Source organism: Cygnus olor, chromosome Z, assembly GCF_009769625.2.
Source record: "Cygnus olor isolate bCygOlo1 chromosome Z, bCygOlo1.pri.v2, whole genome shotgun sequence".
NCBI lineage: Eukaryota > Metazoa > Chordata > Aves > Anseriformes > Anatidae > Cygnus > Cygnus olor.
Genome location: NC_049198.1, coordinates 42,547,926 through 42,566,383, shown reverse-complemented (window position 1 = coordinate 42,566,383; position 18,458 = coordinate 42,547,926). Strand labels below are relative to the sequence as shown.

Genomic DNA, 18,458 nt, shown 5'->3' with positions numbered 1-18,458 from the left:
TGCAAAATCTTGGCTTGAGCTTGCAGCTGGCTGACCAGCCTGGATATTTAAAGCATATCCCTGTTAAGTTTTTCCAAGTACTGAGGTGAGATGACCTTTTTTGTGTTTGTGTGTATGTGATAAGAAAATGTAGAAAAGTATTTTAAGACCAAGTACTGAGCAGAAGCTGCAAACTTCAACTGTGAGCCTAAAAAGGTCCTGAAGTATTCTCTGAGTGCAAGGAAGTATACTAGCAATCTGGTCGTTCCCATGCTTCAGTGTCAGTACTTTAAGCCACTGAAGGCAGCTGATGAGTCACATTATTTGAGTATCAGATAGAAAGAAGGGAAACTCTGACTTGTGAGTGTTGGGAGTCCAAGCAACAAAAAGCAGACGTCAACAAAACAAGTCCCTAATGAACCTGAGACCTAAGCTCTGCAAATAAATAACGTCATGAAGTGATGCACTGTGCTACAAGGCCTGCAGTGCAGCAGGGTGTCACTGGAGTTGTTTGGCACATGGATGAAAATAATTATTTGACAGTTGCTTTAGTTTGACCCGAGGTGGATGGGAGTGCGGGAGAGGAAAAGGCACTGCAAATTCTTCGTGACCTCATGATCATCTGGGGTGACTTTTGAAAACTGTTGCTGTTTCACTGAACGTTAGCATGTATATCAGGGCTCTCTCCACCCCCAAGATTCCTGTCTAATGAAAAAGAAAGGAAAAAAGAAGGGAGGAGGAAAAGAAAACCTTGTGTAACCAGGGCCACACATAACATGCATTCCCAACCCAAGGGTTATTTCTCTCCCTTTCTCTCTCAAATCTCATTTAACTACTGAGCTGCTTCAATACAGAGTGTCATTAACAATCTGACAGCAAACAAGTACTGGTGACCATCCTTATCTTACAGAAACAAATTATGAATAATCATCTTGGGCAAACCTAGCATCCTGACAAGGTGGTAGGATCTCAGTAAACAGATTCCAGTGCCTTAATAAACACAAATACCAAACTATTTCTTGCAGAGCTTTTTGAAGCTGTATAAATCCTTCCAATGAGCATCAGAGAAAGCTGTCAAGGCTAGGGAAGAATTTCTTCTGTGTATACGATTAAGTCTGAACAGTTAAAAGAGACTTACCCTGCTACAAGCAATTAGTTATAGTCGGTCAGTGCCATTCCAGTGTCATCAATGAATTTCATTGCTTAGGCCTGCCATAGACATAATTCTTAAGGCAACACTCTGGAAAGTCATCATAGGCTTGCTTATTTCAGTCAGACTCTGGCTAGCCCATATATGGCCCAAGCTGTGCATTTGAAAACCTCAAAGACTCAGCTGTGGCTTCCTGCTTTTATCAGTGTGAAATATGGTAGCAAGGCAGTCTGTGGCTCTGTCTCTCCTTTGTACCAGCCAAAAGACAGCTGGAATGTGGGGGGTTGGAGAAATGATCCTTCTTGATTTTCTCACTGTGCAAAACAAGTGACTACACAAGTTTAGGTTTCATATATTTCCATCATACTGCAACCTCACTTCATCAATTTGGATGGAACCACAATACTTATATTTTCATTCATCACCTCTGCCATGTGTCTACATCTTTCTCCTTCAGCCACATTTGTGTCTTTTACTAACACCTCTTTCCACTTTCCTTTTCCTTTTACATTCCTTAATGAATTGACTTATTCATTCCCTCTCTCACACCCATTATTGCATCCTCTTCACACACTGTCCTTTTCTTCCTTTCCTTATACCTCTCTCTTCTCATTTCTTTATTTCTTCCTGGACCACGCCGATCCTCCCTTGGCCTCAAAAGAGTGATGGGAAGGAGTGAAGGGGGGACGGGAAGAAGAAGATGGAGGAGGAAGCAGAAGAGGAAAGGAGAGAATCACTCTGGAGAAGAGGCAATGAGAAATGCAATGAATCACTTGAACAAGGTACTTTGAAAAGCACCCCATGACTATCCAGGCTACCAGAACCTCACGTTTCAGGCAGGACAAAATCTAATCTTGTTCTAAACTCCTCCTTCATTGGGTAAAAGCTTTGCTTGAGTGCTGATGCATAAGACTCAAGGATTAAAACCAGAAGTACATGAGCAGGTAAGATGACACTAAATTCATTACACCAATGCTTGCACCAAACCTAAGCTGTCCCCGGGAAGCCTGTATGATTACCTAGCTTCTACCTGCTTTTGCCTGCAGTTTTCTGCAGCAAGAAGTCTTTTTCTTTTTTCTTTTTTTTTTTTTTTTTCAAAAATTAGAACAAAACAAAGCATTTATTGTTCAAAAATGCTGTCTTTGTCAAGGCTTTTGCAAACATTTACTATTAAGCATGAACATTCATTCTTAATTGTAATGATGAACTGGTAAATGAATCCAGTCTCACTAAAATACAGAACAGAGATATGTCTCCAGTCCCAGCAAGTACTGTTCATTCATCAGATGCAAAATCAAGAAAGCCTGGCCTTTGGTGCTTACTTGTGTCTTTGCAAACAGAGTCAGTGATTACTATCCCATGTATTTTTCCAAGTTCTGAAATGAAGTCATGCTTATTTTACATTGACAAAATAGCATGAAGTGCCAAGTCTCCAAAATAAAAAAATATAAGAGGAGTCTGTTTCATATGTTTACTAATTACTAGGTTTGCCTTGTAAAAGAAGATACAAAGAACAGAGGAAACGTATTTCTCAGCTGTTAAGAAAAACAACACTCAACAAAAAATTTTTGTGTGCACCTTCCTCTGCCCTGTCAGGCATCAGCTGGATGTAAAGTCAATCCCTTTTCAGGCATCCCACAAACACTGGCACAGACATGACACTGTCATTTTATGGACACTGCAACCCAGTTAGGACGGATACGGAAGAGTCCTTCATTTTACCTAAAAAGAAGTCACTGATAACAAGTGATGTGAGAGGCACATACAGAGAATGCGCTTTAAAGAGACCAAGTAGCTTATCTTACAAGATACAATTCCAGCATCCACAAACTAATAACAGCTTGCCCATGGATTGCCTTCGCAAGCCATAAATACCTGATAGCCGCAGTTCCACTCATGAAGTTACACATGTGGTAACAAACAGCAAATGCTGTCAACTACCTGACCTGTCACGGAGTACAAAGACACCATCAATGACAATGATTAATGTACAAGGTCCTGTTAATCCTAGCAACTATAGGAGCCCTTTGCAAACTTCACACATCATTATACCACAACTGAGCCTAGGGAAAACAACCTGGGCCAGAATCTGAACATGCACCAAGGGCTACTCTTACCCACTACTGAGTTATCGCCCTCACCAGAGTGATGCAAAACAGCTCTTCAACCATAAGCAGTAGAATTAAAGAATAGGCTTAAAGCAGGAGAAGCCTGCAGATAGCTTTTAATGCACTGAGAAGTTAATAATTTCTGACCTAGTCTTTCCCTGAGATAAATACCTCATTCAGCACTGCTGTCCGCTACTTACAGATACTCAAATAAACATTATAATGAAACATTATAAAATACCTAAAAGTAACAATTTCCACTTGTCTGAGAAACATATGACAACATATTTTAATAACTCCGAAGTATTGGGCCAAATCTGATTACCCACTCTTCCTTTCCATCTGCTTCTTTTTCTTCTTCACTATAGCCAAGCAACCATGTAAAATTTCTGCCCAGAAAGACCTTCCTATCTTTTAGTATTAGAATTTAAAGTCATCATACATAAACAGGACATGCCAATCTTATTCTGATTAATTTGCTCCAAATTTACTGAAATGTTGTAACCCAAAACCAGGATCTCCATATGCCAGCCTCTAAATTACCTGATAGTGTAAAACCAAAATCAGTCATATCAGTACTGAACCAGACCTCAGTTGTTAGCACTTACAGCAGTTCACTTACCCTATAGTAGTCCGTGCTGTACACATCTCTAGACATCCCAAAATCCCCAATCTTCACCAGTAGGTTCTCACCAACCAAACAATTCCGGGTAGCAAGATCCCGATGCACAAAGTGCTGTGATGCCAGGTAAACCATACCAGCTGCAATTTGCTGGGCGATATGAAGCATCTGGGACTGTGTCAGCTCAGCTGGACGGTTGCCTTCTGCCATCAGTACTGCATCTGGACCATGTGCCCTGCATCAAAATATAAGCTGATAAAGTGACAGGCCACTTGTAAGCTACAGAGGTGAAAGGTATTAGTGAGCCTAAAACCACACAAGTGACTTACTCATATATAAAAACAAAAGGGCTATCGATTCATTGGTGAAATAGCAACAATTTGTCTCTTGGCTTTTTTCACTTACTGTTTTCCTTCACTGAGTGAAAGACAGGTGGTTTGAAGAGCATTATACAACACGTATATATACTGCTCACAAGAATAAGGCAGCTGGGTTCATAATAATACCCCCCTATCCTAAAGCACCACTCTTCTCCTGTTGAATCCTATTAACTCAAAGATATTGATATCAGCATTCCTATGTACACAATTTTATGATAAGCATTACTAGCCAATCCTTAGCCAACTAATAAGATCAGCTAACAATCATTCCTCATTCCTCATTCATACACCTTATAATATTTTGAAAAAGGACTTTCCATCCATTCTACTCTTCTACGTTTTCAGAAGCCTTTTTATTTTATTCCTGCAAAGTATTTTTCCAAAGAGACTATCTCTGCTCTTCCCTTCTCAACTATTTTTGAAAAATACTCTACAACCAATTTTTGTTTTCTCTCAGAAGTCCTTCCTTCCTCCAAAGTAGAGTTTCAGAGAATCACCTTTCTAATCAACGAAGGCGAGGCCTTAATTCATCCCCAAGGGAAGGGCACAGGAGTTTGGAAAAGAGTTGTAAATTAATCAAAATCTGTGAGATCAAATCTGACATTACTTATTAGAAATATGATATTAAAATTGCCCCAAGGGAAGAACTTCATGAGCAAAGTGACAGATGTGAGAAAGAAATGAAAGAAGGTATGTAGCATTGCTGGGATTGCAGCTGGTACCAAGTAAAGAAGTTAACTGCACTTTCTCTGCTACAGGGTACAGCCAAACATTCAACTGGTCTGGGTGAAGCGGGATATACAGGAGGATATGAAACCTCCAACCAAGACTCAGAGGAAAATTCCTGTTGAAAAGCACTGTGCCTTTTCGTTGCACTGATTTTATTTTTATTTTTATTTTTATTTTTATTTTTATTTTTGGCTGCTCTCAGATATGAAGCTCCAAATCACTAAATTAGAGAATTCTTCTTTCACTGGTTTCCTTGAGGAGATGATTTGTATCTAATGAAACTTTTGGATTATTTTTAACACTCCACCCATCTTGCACTTGTGGTGCTGTCTGTAAAAGAGGTGCTCCTCAGTGTCTGCAACAGTCAGTAACATTGACGGAGATTTCCTTGGGTTCAAATTAGCCTCCACTGTCCAGAGCAAGCACAGGGCAGGCATGGCTTTGAGGCTGTGGTCCTAGATCTGAAACAGACTTTGGCTACACACAGACAGCAAGGCTCATTTGGGTTAAATTTCGGATTCATTTTTCCCGTCAGCCTTTGGTGGCGCTGCAGGGTAAGAAATTCAGGCTTTTACAGCCCACTTACAGCTAACCTCTGATCTGCAGCACAAGCTGCGGCAAATGTGAGAGGAATGACAAATCGGAGCTTAGGTTAAACAGCTTGTCCCAGCATAATCATTTTATGTTCTAAAGACCAGGGCTGATTAATAATTAAAAAAAAAAAAAAAAAAAGAGAGAGAGAGAGAGAAGAGAGAGAGAAAGAGAACACCTAATGGAGGAAATATACTGTCTGCTAAACTACCTTTCTGTACAACAATTCAAAGTCAGAGTTAGGAGGTAAGAAAAGGCCAAACAAAAATAATCAAAGAGTAAGTATTTCTTATTGTGACAGTGAATCAGCGGCAAATCTGGCCCGTTCTAATGGAAATTCAGTGCTCTCAAAAAGTACTGGGACAGTGTCTTTGGAAACCACAGTTTTCTCCTGATCCACGGCAGAGGTCCAAGCAGGCAAATGTAAATGCCCCAACACTGCCCTGACAATACACTTAAATCCTTTGCCAAAGAGACAGTCAGTCTGGGAAAAGTAGTGTTTGCTCTGCATCCCCAGTTCAAGAGCTAGTCTCTCTGCCAGACCTGGCAGCCCTGCCAAAAAGGGAGGATGCTAGTTGATGTCATTTGCTTTTATGTGATGGCTATTTGTTCACTAGAGATTAGAAGGACAGCAAACTCATTTCACAAAGGCAATAAAAATGCGTAAATGGTGACACTAGCAGTCACTAGCAATTTCAGGCAGATAGAAAATCTAAACCCATTTAAAGGGACATTAGTTTGATTATTTTACAGCTTTGTCAGTAGCATGCATTACACAGATATCTGTCCAGTATGGTGATGCCCCCACTTATTTTTCAGCAGAAGAGATCTCGGTACATTGAAATGTTTTTTGTGATACCTTTTGATGGAAGTGACATAGAAGACGTTGAAAGAGCAGTCCTTTATGCAAATGTTTTTATGTAGGAGGAAAAGCTGTCTCTTAACTGCTTATTTTTATGTCAATGAATGTCCACTCGTGGAAATGGCACATAGGTAAGGCCACTGTTCAAATCTTGCTGATTCATGAGTTATCTATTACTCTAAACCTTGAGTATCATCTATTTATTTATGACTACTTTACTGCCAAATTTCAATTTATAATGCACATTCATGAACAGCTTTATGAAATAGACCCCAAAATGTAGTGTTTTCCACCACACCAAAGTTTCCATAATTCACAGTTCTCTTGCCACAGATTAATGGCGCTCTTTCCAAAACAATCAGAGGAGGGAAGAGAAAAGGGGTTAGATTTCAGAAGCTTTTAGATGCCTACAGATAGCAATAGGTATTGAGTGGGATCTTCCAAAATGCTACCAGAAAGCCTTCAAGAAGACAGTTCTTAGTGTAAACTTTATAACATTTCAGAATACCCTGAAATATACTAAAAAGTATATTTCTTCAGTTTCCATTCCTTCTGAGGCTTAGCTTAATGGTATTTCCAAATACACAAAGAAAATGAGTTCCACATCATAGTACACAAAATGAATGTTGCACAGATTTGCACTTTAGGGTGTCTGCATTTTTAAGGGATAGGAGTTAATTTGGCATTAAGTACCAATAGCTGCCTACCTTCATTGCCCACTTCTAGCTCTCCAACACAATACGTTGGTGGGTTTACCTGAGGAACTTGTTAAGATCTCCATGCTTCATGTACTCAAAGACCATGATGAGCGGATCGCCCTCAACGCAGACGCCATAGAACTTGACAATGTGCTCGTGTTGCAGGTTAGTCAGCAGCTCTGCCTCACGGTGGAAGTCCTTGCGGGCATTGTCACTGGCATCCTTCAGTGTCTGGCAGAGGAAAGGAGAATGTGAGGAAGAAGAGATGTTCACAGAAGGTAGCGAACATGTGGGAAGACATTGTAAGGGTAAGATAAGGACATTATACTGCATAAAGGATGGAAGTACATTTTTAGCAACTCTTTTAGAAATGCAGATGTGATGTTTAAGTGCAATTTAGTAAAGGCAGTAGAATTGTTATTCCCCTGCCCCGTGTCACAGTATAATCCCCACCAAAAATTTTTTGTTATAAGAGGATGTAGGAATACTCATGATCTTGCTGTTTCAAGTGTTTTCCAAAACACAGAACAAACAATCTGATCTTATCCAAAAAACATACTAGTACACGGCTGGTTTGTATCCTTTAGCTTGTAACTCAGGCAAACCCCTAGTATCCTGTTGGTATTTACCTGTGCTTTTAAGTTCCTTAAAATAAAGCTTTGCTTGCTTAAAATACTTAGTGGAACATAGATGCATTTCTTATGTATTACTGATGTAATTACTGCTGATGTTGGTCCCTGTGGTGCACTATACATTCAGTAGATTTGTAGAAGGGCAGATCCTTGGACCAGACCTTACAACCTGTGACTTCAGTCAGAAACTCTTTTGAAATAAAGTAAATTTACTTACATGACTAAGATTAAGAAATGTGTAAGTAACTGAAGTATCAATCCCAAATTGATAGACAGAGTGTAAGTAGATGCAGGTCAGAATCTTGGGGTGGCAGTTTTTATTTTTCCCCCTTTTATTTATATAGATCTAAAATCCTGCTCATTTTCATTTTGTAGGAAATATATCAATGTTGGATCAAACAGGAGGCTTGAACTTTGTATAATGAAATAGAACTAATTTACCTGCCACTCATAAGCAGTTTCAGATCTCTTCTTAACTACATTTCATGAGCAAGGAAACACTTTCATGCATGAAACCAAAAGCAAATTCTGACACCAATTAAGTGAGGAATAATCATAATTGACAATAAACCACTACTGTGCTCTACCTTCAGAAGGTACAAGGGTGGTACTGTATTAATTGAAAAAACATTTTTAAAACGGTAAGAGAATGATAGCAGGTTAACAATGTTCACAAGTTATTAATCACAGAAACTTACAGCTGGGCTTTGTACCTCCGTATTTTAACTACCCCTAGACTTAAAACAAAAGACAATAAGACTCAAAACTAACAGCATTGCTTTAACTTAGGATGTTTTTTTCCTGGCTATCTATTTTCTACTCTGAATTCATATAGACACCATGGGACCAACCACGCTCATCAGAGCAGACACAGAACAAGTTGATACAGTGCAATCATTCTGCCAACAAACCCAGTTTCTAGCTGTAATAGTCATGGTTTGTTCAGGGTTTTTCTTAAACAGAGAGAATTGAGTCCACTTTACTAGTATGATACCTATGCTTGTATGAATGGGGGACTAGGGACTAAAAGATGACTGTCAGAGAAAATGCTTTCTTCACTTATGAAACGGCAGACATAGACCTTAAAAATGAACAGCTGGGGTGAAAAGAAGCAGGGCTGAGTGAACAGCCATTTATCAGATACAGGGGCTTTTATCTGTAGATTTCAGGCTCTGTGGATACCAGAGGCAATAGAAACTTGTCATGCCACAACGACACTTCCCTGAAGAACCCCTTTATGAATCTCATGTGTCTTCAGACACAGAACCCTTCTTTCGCAAGTTTTACCAATAATGATGCAACAAGGATCTTACAAGCCTTCATAAGCTGTGACATATTAGTATACATAGTCATATCATCTAAGGTGGATATCAAATCAGCTCCGCATCTATGGTCCCCAGCAAAGCACATCTGAACCAAGCAAGGACTGAAACTGAAATATCTTCCAATGCATCCAGGCTCTGCGATGATGCCTTAACATGATGCAGGCACCAACTCACAGTCCGATCTATGCTATATAAAAAAAGCACCCGGAACAATTCTGTTGTCAATTGAGTCTCCTCTGTTGGTTTCATGTATAAAGCAATTGGACTGTAATTCTCCTCAACAAGAGAATTAGAAAACAATTCATATAAAAATAAAAAACATTTTTATATAATAGCAACCCGGGAAAAAAATGATAGACAGAAGCACGGGCTCATACTCTTTCCAACATGCTCTTTCCCTGGAAAGACAGTAAAAACGCTGACAGCTCTGCCCTGTGATGATGGCTTATTGTATATTTCAGGAGAAGCTTTTTATCTCACAGAAACAGCAAAATTATCATATGACAGAGCAGTTGCTATGGCAATTACACATTTTTCTGTCAAACAGCAAAATGCAAAAAGGTCTAAAACCCTGGCAAAACTCAGAAAGGGTTTCTATTACCAAGGGCAACCTTAAGTTCTGTAACCCACCATTGTTGCAGCCCCCACTCCTCTAATTTTCATTATTTCATGCAGCACACAGCATAGACACAATGCATGAGGGACAGCCAACATAGGCAAGGAGGAGATTGGAAAGTGAAAAAATTAATAAGCACATAACATTTACATAGAAATGACAGGGAGTAATGCATTTAACTTGTTTTCAGTGTAAGGAGAAAAAAATAAAAACAAAATAAAACCATAAGAGCACAAGACGGAGAAAAGAACATATTCATTATTTTTATCAATATTGACAGGTAAGCCAAAGCTCTGCATGCAAAGCACTCTCACCAATCAATGGGAGGTTTTCCCAAGCAAGAACTGGTACACAACCACAAGTACTTTCCAACCAGTAGGCTGCTTGGCCAGCAGCTAAGGAGGAGAGGACATATTCCATTGGGCAACAGAAGCATTCCCTGGCTGGTAGAGGAGCTCCTCATCTGCTGAGTTCAGCCCTGTGACAGGTGGACCACCACCCCTTGTTTAATCTCCTTCATCAAGACCTTGCCCAGGTATCCATATAGAATCTGGACCCTGCAAACTTGCACTGCACAGCACTTGCTGTGCACAGCACGTGCAAGTCACCAGCTTTTTAATCCACCCTGACACCACAGAGCTGTAACCCCAACAGCAGGGGGATCTGGCTCTCACCAGTATGACATGGTAATGAAACTCTCCTGACAGCCTTTCTTTACACTCTTTCAGCTTACTGCTCCCCAGCACCACAGAACATCTGAGAGTTGGAGAAGAGTTGGAAAGCTTTGGTTCTCCTCTGCAGTGCCATGGAAACATTTGTCACCTAGTACATGCATCAGTCTGCTAGACAAGCACAACCCTGGAGCAAGCAGCACAGGGTGAATCCTGCCTTTCCCACTCCCAGGTCAGCAAAAGGCAGCTGCTAACTTGTGTCCTGCAGGTCATCCTCACCTCGAGCTCCCAGCTACAGACAGTTTAAACAATGGCAAAATTCTGACTGGGAAACCAGCCCTATGAGTAGACAGTACAGTAGTACTGGCCCTGAATCCAGGCCTGAACAACCACTGTGGCACAGCAAAAACAGCCAACAGGGAAATGAGAACCTTTCCTTCTCCCACCCTCTGTTCTCTAGAAGTGTCTGCAGCACATTGCGTACTGATCTGATTTGAAAACTCACCTGGGGTGGGGGGAATCCCATGCCCACACTGCCCTGTGGTTAAACTCTGTGCTCGCAGGTTTTGGTCCACAGTAAGCATTTCTGAACACTCAGTATTCCCCCCAAAAGTCCCAATGGTCAAAACAAATTTAACAGACTATCCTACTCCTCTTCCAATGAGGAAAAGCACAAGCATTTGGGGTTGTTTATGCTAAGCCTGCTTTTGTATCTTCCCAGATTTCTCTGGAACTCTTATCTCCCACACAATTTGCTGCAGCATCAAGGTCTCAGATATCAGCCTGCTAGTGAGGAAAAGGATGAACATTGAATCAGACATGGAGATGTTTAGGCCAAAGTTTTAGCACACTTGCACAAGGCCATACAGTTGCATAGCAGTCGGCAAGCAAGGAGACCAGCCACTGTCCTGAGGGCTGCAGGTAGATGAGGTCATGCTTTCTTGTTGCCCCAGTACCCCTGGCACTTCCTTACTTCATACCAAACAGATGCTCCCACTGGGCTCACTGGATCTATTTCACAGGGACAATTTTGCTGTGGCTTTGCTGAGGGGGGTGGAGGTGGTGGTGGTGGTGAAGCACTGTAAAACCTTTGCTGTTAGCCAGGAAAAGCAAACCTTGGCTGCTGGCATCCAGGTCTGCTCCTCGAAGAACAAAAATCAAACACTTTCAATGCCAAACCCTGTGGCAAATGTTGAGGCCTGGACACAGTCCAGTTCACCAAAATATTTCTCTTAAAGATGTGACTTTGATCACTATCTAAGAACCAATATGAGAAACCTAAAATGGGCATAACCTGTCCACAGAGGTTATTCTTGTCATGGCTATCTGTGCAATAGCTTTTGATGCTAGGAATAATTGATTTGGTAAAAAAAAAAATAAAAAAAAATAATAATACCAATCCAGAAAACTGACAGATTTATCACCTAAACCCATGGAGACACCTCTCCCTTTGAAGGCTGAATACCCTTGTGAATTACACTGAGAAAGTGCAGCAGAGAGAGAGTGCAGTACAGCATTTAACAGCAGAAGTGCTAGGCTCAATTTGGTCAGGACTTTCAAAGGCAGTGAGTGAATGGAGAGACTTTTATTTTGCTATCCAGCACTTCTCTGAAGTGATAGAGAAATGGAAGTTTCCACTCTAGTTTCACCAAAATACAATAGAAAATTTATTCAGTTCTAGTTTTGTCATCTCTTGTCTCATGCTTTCTCCCATCTATGATACGTCCCTTCCAGGCTTCATTTCTCCTTACCAGTCAACATGACGGAACAACTCCAACTATCAAAAAGCTTGTAACTTTGACAAACACACACACAAAAATGTTATTTTTGATGGAGCAAGACAGCACTCTACAAATCCATCCTCCTTCTTATGTTCTTACTACCAGATCCAAAACTCTGTGCCTTGTTTCCATTTTCAAAAAGATGATCTACTTGGTTTCTTTTACTGTACAGCTTGATCCAGAACATACACATTGTTGACTAATTGTGGCTGGTCAGACAAGATTATTTTCTGATCCCTAAACACAGCCCAAATTCTAAATGTGTATTCACCCTGCATTTAATGAGATACCTCAAACGTTGAACACCTCGTTCAGCTTTCAGCAGAACAACAGATGGAGATAGGAGATTGTTGCCAGGGAGACTTTGCAAGCTCTTTGAGTGTAGTATCACTGATAATGTCTTCTAGTGTACATCCATAGCTGATGGTGATGACCAACCCTTAGGCCTTCCATTTTGGGGGACTAAAAGGTTTGCTACCATGAAGCATGTTCAGTGTACAAACCCCAAGACCATGCTGGAAATTTCCCTTCTATTTTGGACTGTGTTTTGGAAGGGCTGACTGGAGCTGTATAATCAAGAATCACTCCTCCAGGTCTGAAATATCATGACTTCTGGATTTCCATATAGACAGTGTTTAACAGCACATGAAAATATTATCCACAATTTTGTGATTAATATAGCTGCCAGGAATGTTATGACCATTAACCACAGATAATTTCATTGGCCAATTAAGAGAATCACACAATCATGAAAAAAAAAAAAAAGCCTTATTTGACTGGCAATTGCACACATAACCTATGCACTTAGCTGGTTATACATTATTTTGTTAGTCACATGCATTTTCAATGGCCTAGGCTTTATCTTTCACTAGTCATATTTTAAATAGATCAGAAAACATTTTACCCCTTTGTAACACTGTTTTCCCCCTTTTCCTTATGAAATTCAGCTCTCATTTTATAATTCACAGCAAGCTCACATATCACATTCTCTTAACACCCCATTAGCCTTGTGAACCCTTCCACACGATCATTTACAAATAAAATAGCATTAGTTGCAACTATGTATTAATGATTGAAACCCTAGACTCTTTTACCTTCACTGCCACCAAGATCTTGTCCTGCTCGGGACAGAGGTTGTAGCATTCTGCCAGAAAGACTTTCCCAAAGGCTCCTTCACCAAGTTCTCTTTTAAGAACAATATTGTGGCGCTTGATGTGCTGAACAACTGCAAAGAAAAGACAAAAAGGAGGAAAAAGTGAGCTGCAAAGCCTGGATGGGACAGGGTCCATGCTTCCAGCCACTTGGAGATGGGTTTGCCTGCAGAGCACGGTGTACATGGTAAAAAGAATCAAAGCACCCATATGTGATTCATTAGTGCCTTGCCCCCCAAAAAATTGAGTTATAAATATACTTATATTTGGAGAGTAGTCCATTTACTGGATAAGAAGACATGGAATTAAGAATCACCTGGGAAAAGGCTATCTATCATCATGTTTTGATGACTGCTGTAGAGCATACTTAAAAATGAATGCTGTTGCAATTTAAGGAAAAAAAAAAGAAAAAAAAAAAAAAAGAAAGAATAAGAAAACACGAGCAACCTTTCTCATATCACTTCTATTTTTGTACCTCTAACAATAGCTGAACTGTCTTGTCCAGAGGCAAAAATGTTTGGAAGAAAAAGTTTTAAAATTAACCTAATCCAGGAAAACAAAATGTGCCCTCTTTCAACTAGATTCAACTTGCTCTCTGGTTCCCTTATCACTTGTTCATCTGCTTTCCCTCTGTGAGCTATATTGCAGTTACCTTAAGATAGAAATTTCATTCTTACAAACATGATTTACAATATTGCTCTGAAGTAAAAGAAATAAAAGATAGACTTTAGTCTTTAGCTTTAGCTTTAGTCAGTGTCATGGACAGAGACTTAGCTGAATTGCTGCCCAGAAGTAATCGATTCAGACATTAAAATCCTTGAGCATTTTTGTTCATCTCATTTTATGTTCTCCTTTCAGTGCAAGCTTCCATTAAAAGATTTAATATTTAAAAGACTATACCAAATTTTGTACAATGCACCATCAATTTGCAATGTTCTACCTAAATAAAGTAGCTGCAAGGTCAGTTTAACTGGCCAACTCAACAGGGTGGACTGCTTGTGTTGCTGAAATTGTACAAAACAGCCAGTATCTACTGGCACATTTAACCTAAGAGCATTTAGCTGCTTTTGCAAACAATGAAATTCAATCCTGCTCAGACAGAGCCTATTTGCAACTTAAATCTGAAATGCAATGGGCTAAAGAGTGTTGCATAGGCATCAGGCTGCCTTCTGCCAAGATACAAATCTCCACTGGACCACTTAGCTGCAGGGACCAGGGCTGAACCCTGTCAACAATCTGGGATATATTCAGACACAGCCCACCCACTGACTCCATGCTTGGCTACATGCTTGTTCCAAACCTAGTGACCACTAACTTAGAAACTACCTTACCCCCATTACTAGGGGGTGGAAAATGGAGTCCTGCTAACATCAGCAGTGAAAGGTGCTGATAGCAGTGCTAACATCATCAGACAAAAGGACAGTGCTTGTCCCCACTGCCATTGCCAGCGTTTGGAGAGTGGGCCCACAGTCTGTGAGAGGGAAATCCCCACATCCCCCACCCCCAGCTGTGGACGACACCCAAGAGCGCATAAGTACACGTTGCAGCAGTGGGCACGCATGAGGGGAGCCTGGTGCTGAAGCAGTGCAACAATTGCTTGGCTCTCTCCCCACACCCAGGCCCCTTTTGCCCACCTGGGGACTGCAAGGCCCTTGGGCAGCCGTGCCTATGCCTGGCTGCTGCGAGGGGATCCAGTCACCATCAGACCGGGCCTGCTGAGCCTGAGGTGATGGCAGCCTGGACGCTGTGTGGGACTGAGAGCAGAGACATTCAGCTCCCTGGTACCAGCGTCATCACCTTAAAATGCCCACAAACCCCATCAGCTTTTGTAGCAGAGAACAGGGCTGAAGTCCTGCCCTATGGGAGTCAGCAAACCCCACATCTAAAGGGGGGGGCTTTCACTTTGCTGTCATTGCTGCTACCAGAGACCTGGTAGTGACCACAGCCGACTTCCTGAGCACTGATTGGGTCCTCTTCACTCTGAACACCAAACACTATTGATGTGTGCCCTGGAAGTAAGAAGACTTTTTAACATGTTCCTGGAGGATTGCACAAACAATGGAGTAAAAATAAATAAGACATGTATCAAGTATTTCCCTATAGTATACTTACATCTGCTGCTACATGCTCTGATATAAATCAAGCATTTGAATAAACAACCTGTCCCATACCAAACTGTCAAAAGCAAAACACTGCAAGCCACAGAAGAGCTCTGCACAGAGTATGTTTGCAACTTGTTATGCTTTATCCATCCCTGTTACCTTTCTAAGCTAAGCGGAGTTGCTAAACAAATAAAAAATGACAGTAAATGTGACTAAATACATTCAGATTAAATACAAGAACAATGTAAGTAAATCAAACACATATGATGTGACAGAAATATGAGCTAAGGAAAAAATCCGTTTAGCACACTCAGGGCCCCTGACACCATACTGACACCATATTCAGTAGGAGGAGATTCCAGCAGGAGATACACTGAAAAATGCAAGTAAAAATCTGCTTTCAGTTAATATCAGGATTAAGCCAATTAACTCTATATAAGTCCAAGAGATTATCCTGGATTTACATTGAAGAAACAAAGCATGATTTGGCCAAAGAGGTGGCATAACTGAATTACCAAAGAAGTGGTCTCATAACATTGTCTCACAGGCAAAGATACACAAATATTCAAAGGGTGGTTATGTATTTGCCTCCTTTTGACTCTAAATGGTGATTGCCCTTGAGCTGCCATTTGTGCTTTTAAAAGCATGTCATCCCTGGTTTAAAAGATCTTGTTTGATTACTGTAAAAAATATGTTACATTAAGCTAAGAGCTAAGTCAAGTTGAAACACTTAAGAGAAAAATGAAACCTAAAATATGAAGTGAGACTGAGCAAACTAAACAAGGGTAAATGTTGAATAGAAGCTGTGGTGTTAAATAATATCCATGAAAACCCTGCCCGTAGAAGCACAGGGCTCTCCTGAATGACTTCAAGGAACAGGCTGGCAACAAGAAAGTGGACTGCAGAAAAGGATTTTCTTCTCATCTTGTGATCCCAGAGGCCCTCCACCAAGACAGCTGGACTGACAGTATTTCATACACTAACGAACAGCATGTCACATTGTCAGTGATGCATTGAGGCCTTATCCTGTAAACACTATCTGCAGGCATGGGATTTCACTCCAAGGTAACCTACCTTTGATGGTGAGGCTGAACAAAGGGGATCACTGCACATTCTGCAATGGGTTCCAAGAAAAACAGGCAGCTCAGGATCACCTCACCACATTGTATTCACTGAGCTGGATGTGACTGATTTTGGGCATGGACAGCAGGACGCTCAGAAGCACAAATTATTAGAGTTTCTGCACGTAATTAAAAAATAAAACGCTGTGACAGAGTGAAAGTGTTTCCCCCTTGGTCACAAACAATACGTCTGAACATTTTACCACGACATGTGACCATTACACCATCTAAGATAACCTTCGGCACAGCATGGAGCATAATACTGATTTAAATGACTTGTGCTTGGCAGGAAAATACCTCCTGAAAGGAGCTGTGTCAGTCTTTATTTGGAAGTCTGAGCTATTCTCTTGCCCTAATGTGTGATCATTTTCATTGCTAATAAAACTGCAGGCTTTCTTCTTTTCTCTTTTAATTTTTAGCTTGTCTGGCTTGCATCTTTCTTCCTTGGGTTTTAGTAGATTTCCTCTGCTAGCTCAAGCACCCTTTTAAGGTCTGGTGCAAAATACACATAATCAACATCATTCTTGCTATCGGTAAAGCAAAGCCATGGAAGCCCATTGCAGCCCATTTTGTCTAGTTTGCCTGTCACTTTTTGTGTCTCTTCTGTGGAAAAATATTCAATATCCTTTAAAAAATGTAGTTGTTTCCAGTTGTTTTTCCCAACTGGAAGTCACATCACTCTCTACCCCAGGTTGTGATATAAGCATAGAATCGGCTCCCTATACCCCTGCACATCCAAAGATCACACTAATCCTTTTAAGGCTAGTTTTACTAAAAAGCACAAAATTTACATACATACACATGAACATGTGGCATTCATGAGTGTCTCACAATGTGAACACCTTACCCAATTACAGTATTACAAATGCTGCAAATTTCAGTTACGTTCTCACATATCTTACGGAAACAACAGAGCACAGGAGAGATCTCTGTACTTACAGAGAGGCTAAATCACAGGGACTTCCTGTCTGATGGACAGTAAGAGCCACAGCAATCAAGCTCCATCCTTACTGCTCACTGAACTGCCAACTCTAAAAGACTCTGTTGTGTTGCATACCCACTTAAATTATCTTCTAAGTCTCCTTTCCAGGGTACTGTTTAAAATTTTGCTAATGGTACACACGTGGAAGATTCTGATGAAATGTGTTTCACCAGGAGTCTAGAGAAGAGAATGAGGATCTTCAAGATGTCAAATAAGCAGACAAGGTAATATTATAGACAAATTTACAGTTGCATAAGAAAAAGCAGCAGCAGGTAAGACTCAGCTTATGATGTGACATGAGTTGTCACAGAAAGACATTTTGCAAAGTTTCTTCATTATCTTCTTCCATTATTTCTCTTGCAATCACTAAGACTCAGCTATTTCTAAGATCTTGCTAGAAAAAAAAATAGGTGTAAATGGCTGAGTGATTGCTCAGATAGTATACCAAATTTGTACAGCATTTGTCATTCACATAAAAGGTAGGGTGGAATTTCAGAGAGAATCACATAGCAGGAGGATACAAAATCACTACAAACAGCAGACAGCAAGTCTAGCCCAATGACCTTCAAATTCTGCAGCAGCATCAGTGGCAGCAGCTCTACAGTCCTGCATGCTACTGACAGAGTAGAAATTCTGGCACACTAAGATATACACTCTCTAACATGGCAACAATATGGCAGCAACAAAACCCACCAACTTTATAGAAACAAATAAATCGCACAGCATTAACAAAACTTGCTTGTCAGAGTTGCCTGGATGCAGAAATAGGTCAGCTCAGTTCTGAGAGTATATTTCTGATTATTTGATGTGTTCATCCCATACAACATTTATTACTTATTATTCTATATAAATTTTTGTATAGTGATACTGTTGTTTAATTTTTACCATAGAGCAGCAACAAATCCTCATGCAAGACTGGTGCCTTGTTCTTGTAAGTGCACATAAGGAAGCAGTCTGT

At 40.5% G+C, this 18,458-nt stretch overlaps 1 protein-coding gene across 2 annotated transcripts in view; it reads right to left on the bottom strand.

Annotated features, from left to right (window-relative positions):
• NTRK2 (neurotrophic receptor tyrosine kinase 2) overlaps positions 1-18,458 on the bottom strand; it is a 201,303-nt gene that overhangs the window by 36,549 nt on the left and 146,296 nt on the right. For both annotated transcript variants that reach the window (XM_040540792.1, XM_040540793.1), the window contains 3 exons: positions 13,239-13,369; positions 7,178-7,350; positions 3,860-4,094 (listed from right to left, as the gene is read on the bottom strand). In XM_040540792.1, coding sequence (XP_040396726.1) covers positions 3,860-4,094; positions 7,178-7,350; positions 13,239-13,369 — 539 coding nt within the window. The remainder of the gene's footprint in view (positions 1-3,859; positions 4,095-7,177; positions 7,351-13,238; positions 13,370-18,458) is intronic.